Here is a 12,187-nt window from a genome sequence, read left to right as displayed (position 1 = left end):
AAAAATCTACCAATATTTTCAATATCATTGTGGGCATTCATTAACCCACCAATATTTTCAACACTTTCCCTTGGATACCCACGTATCAACATCAGTTGCCTAGTTAAAACCTTGCTCGGAAAAACCCAGTGGGAAAAAAATCATAGCGAAGGAAAAAGAGTACAACTTTATCTAAATTGTTGATATAGTGTTAAGTATTCTTATGTTACCTCGTTAAAACCTAAATTGTTAATATGTTACCTCGCATTTTTCAAATTTATCTGATTGGTAAGTCGACGTAATCCGATACTTTGAACTAACTTCTGAAACGTGCACTTTGGTAAAGATTTGGTGAACAAATCTGCCAAATTTTCATTGGAACAAATTTGACTGACTTCAATAACTTTAGCATTCTGAAGCTCATGTGCACTTAAAAACTTTGAAGATATGTGTTTAGTTTTATCGCTCTTATTGAATCATTCTTTCATTAGGGCAACACAGGCTGCATTGTCTTCATGGATGATAGTTGGAGTGTCTGTCTTTGAAAGTAGACCACATGAATTCCGAATATGATGGATCATTGATCTTAACCAAGAACATTCACGACTTGCTTCATGTAAAGAAAGTATTTATAAATGATTTGAAGATGTAACAACTAATGTTTGCTTTGTTGAGCGTCATGAGATTGCTATATTTCCATTTTTGAACACATATCCAGTTTGTGAGCAGGCTTTATGCGAATCAGAGAGAAAACCAGTATCTGTATATCCAACAATGACCTGGTCAGTTGTGGATTTCTCTGAGTAGAAGAGACCCATGTCTGTTGTCCCACGAAGGTATCGCAATACATCTTTAATTTCCTTTAAAAGACAAATTGTTGGAGCATAGCTATACCTTGCTAACAAGTTGACTGAAAAAGCTATATCTGGTCTAGTACATTGTGCTAAATACAGTAAAGCACCTATTGCACTCAAATATGATACTTTTGGACCAAAGACCAATTCATTATCTTCTTTTGGACGAAATGGATCATTCTTAACGTCCAAAGAATGAACGACCATTGGCGTGCTTAGTGGATAAGCATTGTCCATGCCAAATCGCTTCAGGATTTTTTCAATATAAGCCGATTGGTGGACCAAAATTCAACTAGCACAATGCTCGATCTGCAGGCTGAGATAAAATTTTGTTTTTCCAAGGTCTTTCATTTCAAATTTGCTTTTCAGATATTCAGCAGTTTTATTGAGTTTTTGAGGGGTTCCAATTAGGTTCATATCATTGACATATACTACCATTATAGCAAATTCAGAGTTTGATTTTTTTAATGAACACACAAGGACAAATGGCATTGTTGATATACTACTCACTGAGACGATTATACCACATTTGTCTAGATTGTTTCAGCCTATAGAATGATCGCTTTAATTTGATTGAGGGCATACATCGTGATTTGTTAGTTGTTTCAGGCAACTTAAGTCCTTCTGGGACTTTCATATGTATGTCAGTATCTAATTCTCTATATAGATACACGGTGATGACATCCATAAGTCGCATGTCAAGTTTTTCTGAAATCACTAAACTTATTAAGTAACGGAACGTAATTGCGTCTATTACAGGAGAGTATGTCTTCTCATAATCAATTCCAGGTCTTTGCGAAAAGCCTTATGCAACAAGTCGTACTTTATATCTTGCAATCTCATTTTTCTTATTACTTTTTCTTGTGAATACCCATTTGTAACCCACGGGGTTTACACCAACCGGGAATTGGACTACTACGAATGCGAACATGTCGTTGATGATTATTTCATTCCGATCCTACAATTCATTAGTACAAGCATAGTTTATAGAGATTTCTTTGCTTTCATATACCTCTATGTCTTCAGGTACATGTGTCTCATTAAGGACATTTTCTTTTTCTGAAAGTAAAGAATCATGAATTGTGGATTTGTCATTCATTTTCTCTTCTTGAATGATTTCATTTAGATTTAGTTGTGCCCTCATCTTTCTCTTCCGAGGGGCTGAATCTTTTGAACATGAAGGTTTACCACACTTCAGGCGTGCATTAGATGAATCATTCGCTGCCACTTTATTTTATCCAATAGGGACATCAATTCTTGCAGGTGCATTTGCAGCTGGTATATGTGATTTTGTCACTTCCACAACATCATTAAATGCATTTGGCATTTGATTGGCAATACTTTGAAGATGAACATCCTTTTTACTTCATTTTCACATTGAATTCTTGCAGGTGCATTAGCAGCTGGTATATGTGATTTTGTCACTTTCATAACATCATTAAATGCATTTGGCATTTGATTGGCAATACTTTGAAGATGAACGATCCTTTTTACTTCATTTTCACATTGAATACTTTGAGGATCAAAATGAGATAAGGTGGGAACAATCCATCTCAGCTCTTACCGTTTTTCTGGAACGGTCTTTTCTTCCCCTAACGACAGGAAGACTGTTTAATCAAAGTGACAATCAACAAAACGAGCTGTAAACATATCATCTGTTAAAGGTTCCAAATATCTGATGATAGATGGTGAATCAAAACCCATATCAATTCCCAGTCGGTGCTGAGGTCCCATTTTAGTGCGTTGTGATGGTGCAATAGGTACATAAACAGCACAACCAAAAACATAAATGTGAAATGTTTGGCTGATGTCCAAACACGAGTTGTACTGAGGAGTATTGGTAGTTGGCTATATATTTTAATCGAACCAATGATGCAGCATGTAAGATGGCATATCCCCATGCAGAAACTGTCAATTTTATTTTCATGAGCAGAATGCGGGCTATTAATTGAAGCCGCTTGATTAATACTTTTGCTAAACCATTTTGAGTATGGACATGAAGAACAGGGTGTTCAACATTAATGCCCAATGTTATGTAGTAATCATCAAAGGTTTGAGACGTAAATTTATCAGCGTTATCAAGTCGGATTAACTTAATGGGGGTAATCTATGAACTATGCTTGCAACTTAATTATCTGAGCAAAAAGTCTCACAAAAGCTACATTCCGAGTAGACAAGAGACAAACATGTGACCATCTGGTAGATGCATCAACTAAAGCCATAAAATATCGGAATAGTCCACATGATGGCTGAATAGGACCACAAATATCCCCTTGAATTCTTTGTAGAAATAATGGGGATTAAGCATCAACCTTTAGTTATGATGGTCTAACTACCAACTCCCCTTGAGAACAAGCCTTGCAAGGGTTATTATTTGAGATAGCAATGTGTCTACTCAATAATGGATGTCCATTAGAGTTGGTAATGATCATGCGCATCATGGTAGATCCTGGGTGATCCAGACGATCATGTCAAAGCATGTAAACTTTTGAATTAATGAAATTATGGTTCATGATAGTATGTGATTCAACTGTCTTTATGTATGTATAATACAATCCATTTGTCAAACCATACAACTTTTCCAATATACGTTTTTGGGTATCATTGGAGATAATGCATAAATACTCCACATTTTCTGTACTTTTCGTTTCAATGTGGTATCCATTTAAACGTATGTATTTAAAACTCAACAAATTTCTAATAGATCGAAGTAGCGTACAACGCATTCTGTATGGACAATATTGTTTCATTTGGTAACATAATTTGGGCTTTCCCTGAGCCTTCAATTACATCTGAATGACCTAATATTGTTGTTACCCTTACTTTTGTAAGCATCAATCTTGAGAAATACTTTCAATCTCGAAATACCGTATGCGTGGTTGCGCAGTCTGCAAGATAAATATCTCCGCCATTTCTCATGTTTTGAGAATGACCATAGTTTTTATCAATGCTATTTAAATAAGGGAATCACAGTTAAAAGTAAGTTATAACAGGAAATTTAAACACCACTTTTATTGAATTTGAAATGCTAGTTCTGAACTACAAGTTTAGTACATCAAACATAAATGATTTAGTCAGACCAGTATACTTCATTCCTCATTTCCACAATAAAATCTGAGACATGTAGGTGAGTTGTGTTCAACTGCCCTGATAATTCACACACTGAATCAGATATATCCATTGGTTTAGCTTGGTCAAGAAAATTGGTCTCGACACCTTTTTCTTTGATGGAGGCTTGATATAGATCCACCAGATGTTTTGGGGTTCGACAAGTCCGCACCCAATGCCCATTGTCACCACACCTATGGCAGGCTTCTTCAAAGTTTCTGGGAGTATTGTTCATATGAGTTTTGCCTTTGTGGCGATTCACATTTTTAAAGCTTGGACCTGAATTATGCATGGAACCTGGTTATGAAACTAGACACCATGATTCTTGCCTTTCCCGTTTCACCGTTCTTGCTTGTGGTCACGTTCTTGTTTATGATTATTGCCACCAGAGGATGTGGCATTCACTTTGAGAAAAGCAGCATTCACTTTTGGGAATGGTGTAGATCTAGTAGGTCGGAACTAATGATTTTTCATCAGGAGCTCATTGTTTTGTTCAACTACCAGGAGCATAGAAATCAGCTGATTGTATTCAGTGAAACCTCGCTCTCTATACTCTTGCTACAAGAGCACGATTGAGGCATGAAAGGTATTGAAAGTCTTTTCTAGCATATCATCCTCAATGATGGTTTCCTCCACTGAGTTTCATCTGGGAGCTAATTCTGAACATTGCAGAATTGTACTCAACCACTGACTTAAAATCCTAGATTCTTAGGTGAGTCCACTCATAACAAGCTCTTGGAAGAATCAATGTTTTTTGGTGATTGTATCTGTTTCACAATGCCTTCTAGAGTGCTAACAGATATTCGACCGTTAAGTACTCACTTTTTAGTCCTTCATCAAGGTGGCGACGGATAAAGATCATGGCCTCCCCCCGATCTTGAGAAGATGCACTGTTCCCCTCCTTGATTGTTTTTCCAAGATTCTCTGCTTCCAAATGGATCTTGGTATCTACTACCCAGGTAAGGTAGTTTTTCCTAGTAATGTCTAGGGTAACAAAATCAAGTTTTGCCAAGTTCGTCATTTTCTTTTCTGAAAGAAAACTGAGATGTGTAAGAACTTGGAATAATATGTATTCTGGAGGTATGTAGTGTTAGAACTTCTTATTCTTATAAATTTTTCATTTTTATCTTCAGGCCAAAATGATAAGCACTCAAAACTTCAGGCTCAAGATTTTCAAGATGAATGAGGAGGACGATTGTACTGCACCATTCTCATTGAAATAACATAACGTAGGATGGGCGATTATTCCGCACCGCTTAAGTAACAGAAAATTTTGAATACGCAGAATAGGGTGGGCGATTATACCGCACCATCTAAAATTGCAATGAAATTAAATAGCATACAAATTTAAATATGCAGGGTAAGATGGCCAATTATATCGCTCCATCTAAAATTTGCAGTAAAATTAGATTTGTAGTCCAAGATAGGAGATAATACCACACCATCTTGGATATGCACTAAGATTAAATTTACAGTTCAAGATGGACGATTGTACCGCTCCATCTTGGATTGCAGTAAAATTAACATAAATAAACACTGGGTTAGTAATCAAGATCTACACCAAACAAGAAATCAAAAATATATGTAACTGTTAGGTTAAGAACTAAAAGCAGGCATGGCGCAAACAGTTCTTCACGAGGGTATATTTAGCAGTTGAGACAGAGGAAGAAGATGAACAGTAAAATATTTAGAGGAAACATTTTTTTCTTTCGTTCGGCGAAGATAAATGAGAAAATGGTTAGATTTTAGAGAATCGTGCTAATAACGTGTTATAACTAAATAAAAGTTAAAGAGATAACCTTTACTAGTGACATGAGCGAAGTAAGTGTAAAATATCACACTGTAACTATAATACAAGGGGATGACAAATAAAAAAGGGAGGGATAGATAATGTTATTGATCTTTCTTGTTCTATCTGTATTTTGATAGTACACGGAGCGTTCTATTTATAAAGCAACTCCCACACACAACTTTTGAAAAATACAATCTCTTTCATTTCCAAAGTCCACATTACTATGTGGGTATTGAAAAATCTACCAATGTTTTCAATATCACTGTGGGCATTCATTAACCCACCAGTATTTTCAACACACCGAACTTCGTAGTGGTGGAGAAACCAAGACCCAAAGGTTGATCGAATTCGGACCCTGAATCTGAACCCGCCTGAAAAAACTTGACCCGGATAATATGAAACAGAACCCAAGCCTCTCTCAAATTATCGAAGTTTCAAACTTTCCAGTTTCCAACTCAAAGTTCATGCAACAAAATTGCATAATAAAAAATGAAGAATCTTAAACCCAAAAATAGATAAACCCCAGAAAATTATGAGCACAAATTGCAGCATTTCCCTCCAAAATTAAACCCCAATTGCTCAAATTTCTTCGTCTTCCCCAGCAATGGCATCCATTGACATTCTCAATCCACCCAAAATTTACATTCCCAAACCACACACCCACTTCAAATCCCCAGCTCAGTCGAAGCGTTTCGGTTTGATTCGGAAAGTTCAACCGCAGCTGCCTATCCGCCACCGGTCACTCACCCTCCTCTGCCAATCGTCTTCCCCGCCGTCGTCAAGGTCCGGTGACAATAGCAAAGCCCCCCTGGACGATTATGTGACCAGGGTCTTGAAGGAGAACCCTAGCCAGATTGAACCCAGGTACTTGGTAGGCGACAAGTTCTATACTTTGAAAGAAAAAGAGAGTTTGGGGAAGAATTCCAATGTGGGTTTTGCTGAACTCTTTGCGAAAAGGCTGAATTTTTCGAAGGCGAAAAATGAGAGAACTGAGGGGCTAAGTGATGGTGGAGTGAAGGATGACGCTGTATATTTGAAGGACGTTTTGAGGGAGTACAAGGGGAAGCTCTATGTGCCTGAGCAGATTTTCGGGACAAAGTTCCCGGAGGAAGAGCAATTTGAGAAGAGTTTGGAGGAATTGCCCAGAATGAGCTATGAGGAGTTTCTGAAAGCTGTGAAGAGTGATAAGGTTAAGTTGTTAACTTCCAAGGAAGTGGCAGGGACTTCTTATGGTGTCTGTGATTTCATTGTTGATTTGAAGGAGATACCGGGTGAAAAAAGCTTGCATCGAACCAAATGGTAAAACTGACTAACCAGTTTGTTGCTTAGGGAGTAGTGATTTTTGTGGATGTTTTTGGCAGCTTATTGATATATGTTTTTGCAATTTTTCAGGGCAATGAGGCTGGATGAGGGTGAAGCTCAAGCTCTTTTGGAGGATTACACAGGCCCGAGATATATGATTGAGGGGCATACTACGGTGATCAATCATTTAACTCATTTCTGCTAAGTTAAACATAACTTATGAATGAAATGGAAATTGGTTTTAAGAAAATGCAAACTAGCTAGTGGTGAATTATCTTGTGGTACTTATTTTCATGGTGTAAAATTAGAGTGTTTGGTATGTAGTCCCATTTTATTCGGAAGTTCTGGTTTGAGTGCTTAAAAAGTAAGGGTGGCTGTATTAACCTTCCTTTAGTTATTGTAGTATCAGTGATCAGAAAATATTTGGGCTCATTGAAAATAATCAGGTTCAAGAATTAACTTCAGACTTCATTTTTTTCAGCCATATCTTGTACCATATACCTAGACTTGAGGTTTTGGTCCTAGAACACAATGCATTGGTGTCATAGAATTGGAACCATATGTTTAAAGAGTCTGGAAATCCGTTTGGTTTATCTTTGTCTTTTTATTCCTATAGAAGGTTAATCTTTCCTTACTGTTTGATTCCTTTGCTGCAGTCGTGGGTTGGAAAGGTACCACAGTACCCTCATCCGGTGGCATCTTCCATATCTAGCAGAATGATGGTGGAGCTTGGAATGGTAACAGCTGTAATGGCTGCTGCAGCAGTTTTTATTGGAGGATTCCTGGCTTCTGCTGTATTTGCTGTTACCAGCTTCGTTTTTGCTTCAACTGTATATGTCGTATTACCTATAGTCAAACCATTTTTGAGACTTTTTCTTGGTCTCGTCTTGGGTATTTTGGAGAGAGTATGGGACAACGTTGTTGACTTTTTCAGTGATGGAGGCATTTTCTCTAAATTTTCTGAATTTTACACTTTTGGTGGTCTATCTGCCAGCATTGAGATGTTAAAACCGATAACAATTGTCCTTATGACCATGGTCATTCTTGTCCGTTTCACACTTTCAAGAAGACCTAAGAACTTCCGGAAGTGGGTAATGCTGCGTCATTTCTACAGTTTCATGCCTTGTATTATTATGCCATGGATTTGATTACCATGTGTTGCACTTAATATGTAGGACCTGTGGCAAGGGATTGATTTTTCACGATCCAAAGCGGAAGCCCGTGTTGATGTTAGTTTTCTAATAGTTACTCATTTTGCAACTTCCTAGCTCATTGAAGTTGTTCATAAGATTCTTAGAATTCTATTTTGTCTTGGCATGTGTTCAGGGGTCAACTGGAGTTAAGTTTGGTGACGTGGCAGGGATTGATGAAGCAGTAGAGGAACTCCTGGAGGTATTCGTTATCACTATTCTTTGAGAATGAATTGCTTATATATTGTAATTCATTCGTGGTCATATGTTGTTATAATTCTTAATGCTACATTCCTAATTAAGGGAAACTTATTAGTATCTTTCATATTCTGCTGATTAGTTGGTGAGGTACTTGAAGAACCCAGAACTATTTGACAAAATGGGAATAAAACCACCGCATGGGGTTCTTTTAGAGGGTCCACCTGGATGTGGCAAGGTTTGTACAATACATGAAATTAAGCATTACTAACTTTTCAGTTTTCTGTGTACAATACTTAAGTTAAGCATTACTAACTTTTCAGTTTACTCACCTTTTTCCAGACCCTGGTTGCAAAGGCCATAGCCGGTGAGGCTGGTGTTCCGTTTTACCAAATGGCTGGATCTGAATTTGTTGAAGTCTTAGTTGGTGTTGGTTCAGCTCGTATTAGGGATCTATTCAAAAGAGCCAAGGTGATTATACTTCCCATTTTGTAGTTGAATTCTGTTAATTCTGATCGATCTCCTTTAGAATTTACGCCATTTTTAATTCTGAACATTTAAACCTGGACATATTTTTGGAGGTACCATGCGGCTAACAAATTTGGTTCTCGCCATATTATCCCACTGTCACCCTGAAGGGGAAGTGAGGACACAAACAAGTCACGCTCTGCTATCAGTTTCATAGTTTCGACTTTAAAATCTACTTTCCTCTTTAAAAGTGGTTCTGACTTCTGACTTCTGAGAGAGTATTTTAATCAATTATAGCAACATATTCACTTTCTTGAAGTCTTTATTGGGACTTTTATGCTATGAATTTGTTTATTTTTTTGGTGCAGGTAAACAAACCATCTGTTATTTTCATCGATGAGATTGATGCATTGGCTACGAGGTATGCATATTTCTCTTGGTGAACTTTAATGATTTGTGGTTTTAATTTTGTTAACATACAGTTGTTACCTTTATGACATATCATTAGTGTTTAACTTTGAACTGGATGCTAATACACTTACGGGTATTTGTTTTCTATCCTATGCTCAGGCGTCAAGGAATTTTCAAGGAAACTAGCGACCACCTGTATAATGCAGCCACTCAAGAGAGAGAAACTACTCTGAACCAGCTCTTAATTGAGCTTGATGGATTTGATACCGGTAAAGGTGTTATATTCTTAGCTGCTACAAATCGCAGGGATTTGTTAGACCCTGCACTTCTTCGACCAGGTCGTTTTGACCGGAAGGTTTGTTCTCTTTCTAAAGTAAACGACTGTTGGAGCTAGGCTACTGCATTAGCTTCATGGAATTTGACTCTGTTTAAACTTGAGATGACATACTTCAGTCATATTATACATCTGTATCTGATTCTAAATGAGCCATTCAACCATTCTCCAATCATTGGTTGGATTTGCGCAGGTTGATATCAGATGATTCGCTGAAACTGATATTTTCTGCTTGGTTATCCATAAATTCATTAAATTGTATATGCTAGCTTTGATGAATGTAATTTAGTGGCTCATTATTATTTGGGTTGCATCCTGCAGATAAAAATTCGTCCTCCTGCTGCGAAGGGGAGATTGGATATTTTGAAAATTCATGCAAGCAAAGTGAAAAATGTCACCATCTGTTGATTTGTCCAGCTATGCACAAAACTTACCTGGTACGCATCTGTCTTTGGCGTTCCACTGGATTTGCAAACTGAAGGCCTGAGACCAATTTTCTATTTATCAGGATGGACGGGAGCAAAGTTGGCTCAGCTGGTCCAAGAGGCTGCACTTGTAGCAGTGAGGAAGGGGCATGATTCAATTTTTCAGTCAGACTTGGATGATGCTGTTGATAGACTCACTGTAGGACCAAAGCGGGTTGGAATAGAGTTGGGCCATCAGGGTCAATGTCGTCGAGCCACTACTGAAGTTGGAGTGGCAATGACTTCTCATCTGCTTAGGCAATATGAGAATGCAGAAGTTGAACGATGTGATCGCATTTCAATCATCCCTCGTGGTCAGGTGCTCGTTCTGCTCCTTCATCTTCTTTTTCCTCCATAAGCTAATTTGTCATTCTTCTTTGCTTTGTATGTTTTTGACAGTCTTATGAAATAGTCACTGTTATGTGGTTCATCCTTGTCGTGCTGTTGCATACTTAGGTAACCTGAATGATTTTATAGACAACCAACTATCTTCTTAGATTACTTCAAGCCTCAGAACTATCTTATCATGTTAATTTCGCAGTTCTGTAACATGTGATGGCTACTTTGATATCAATAATAGAATTATTTGACTATGGTATTTCCTTTTCCTATCACTTGTTAATTATGGTGTAACTTTGTCAAGTAATTTGTACAGACATTGTCACAAGTTGTATTTCATCGACTTGATGATGAATCATACATGTTTGAACGCCGGCCACAATTATTGCATCGCCTTCAGGTTTGCTTCTTTTTGTTATAGTTTCTTTTAATACCGTATCCTATCTTTTATCTGAAGGTTTTGTCTTTCTTATGTGCAGGTTTTAATTGGTGGGAGGGCCGCTGAAGAGGTCATATATGGACGAGACACATCAAGGGCATCGGTTGACTACCTTGCTGATGCATCTTGGCTTGCTCGTAAAATTTTAACCATGTGAGGCCCCTATTCACTACTGTTTTTCTACCTCCTTGCTTTCTGTGTGGTTGACAGGTTGTAATGATCTGATTTGATTAATCTCTTCTTACAGTTGGAATTTGGAGAATCCGATGGTCATACACGGAGAGCCACCACCCTGGAGGAAGAAACTTGAATTTGTAGGCCCTCGGCTGGACTTCGAGGGATCACTGTACCACGACTATGACCTGATTGAACCACCAGTGAACTTCAATTTAGATGATGATGTTGCAAAAAGGGCTGAAGAGCTGATACACAAAATGTATGACAAAACACTGTCTCTGCTTAAGAAGCATCACACGGCCTTGCTTAAAACTGTGAAGGTAATTGGTCTGAACGCAAATTCATATCTTAATATCTTGAATGCAAATTGAGATTACATATGTGTAGATGAGCTGACTGCATTTAACCTCGAAGTGGTTCAATGACTTAGTGGGATTCATTGGCTTTCTTTCATTTCAGGTTCTTCTTGAACACAAGGAAATTAGCGGTGAAGAAATTGATTTTATCTTGAACAAGTACCCTCCACAAACACCCTTAAAGCTTCTTTTAGAGGAGGAAAATCCCGGCAGCCTTAAGTTTATCACACAAGAACAAGAACAGGAACAGGAACAGGAACAGAAACGTCAGTTAGAGTACGCCCTTCTATCTCAATCCAAAGGTGAAACCTATGATTAAGCGAATGGGGGCTCTCTGCAGACTTGGCGTATCGTGCATGGATCGAGGACTGCATCGAAAGCTTCAGTTCCATCAAGAGCATGAAGAGCGCGAATGAGATTGTATCTTGTAATTTTGGTGTAATCTGTCTCTCCTGTATTTCAAAAGAAAGGCCATTTTTCCTTTTTGTTTGGCTTTCTTTATTTTCTTTATTTTTTTGTTTTTGTTTTTTTGCTTTGTTGATAGATAACGTAGAAATATGCACTCTCTTTTTCCATTTACACATGAATGAGATTACTACTCAGATAGTTGGATGCCATGATCTCATTATAAACTTCTTTTTCATCATGCTGAAAATCTCATGTCACACAAATCTTTTTCTTTATTTAGCTCCTGAGAGGACTTGCATAAAACGAAGATGTCAAGATGGTAGTGTCCTAAGCCCCTCATGCAACACCATGTGGCAATCCGTGATAAG

The 12,187-nt window shown here is 37.8% G+C and overlaps 1 protein-coding gene across 1 annotated transcript; it reads left to right on the top strand.

The window, feature by feature from the left end:
- The first annotated feature begins 6,163 nt into the window (after positions 1-6,163).
- Positions 6,164-12,028, top strand: LOC137713613 (putative inactive ATP-dependent zinc metalloprotease FTSHI 1, chloroplastic). Its single transcript, XM_068452934.2, is given in 16 exon segments — positions 6,164-7,032; positions 7,126-7,210; positions 7,692-8,126; positions 8,211-8,264; positions 8,362-8,427; positions 8,566-8,661; positions 8,766-8,894; positions 9,260-9,312; positions 9,462-9,657; positions 9,958-10,023; positions 10,025-10,073; positions 10,145-10,419; positions 10,756-10,839; positions 10,919-11,031; positions 11,126-11,375; positions 11,515-12,028. Coding segments are annotated over 16 exon segments (2,862 nt in total). The 5' UTR covers positions 6,164-6,337; the 3' UTR covers positions 11,731-12,028.
- The last annotated feature ends 159 nt before the right edge of the window (positions 12,029-12,187 follow it).

The sequence above is a fragment of the Pyrus communis genome, chromosome 14 (genome assembly GCF_041283825.1).
Source record: "Pyrus communis isolate YQ-2024b chromosome 14, ASM4128382v1, whole genome shotgun sequence".
Classification (NCBI taxonomy): Eukaryota; Viridiplantae; Streptophyta; class Magnoliopsida; order Rosales; family Rosaceae; genus Pyrus; species Pyrus communis.
The sequence above is the reverse complement of the archived record's forward strand: the minus strand, read 5'-3'. Positions and strand labels throughout refer to the sequence as shown.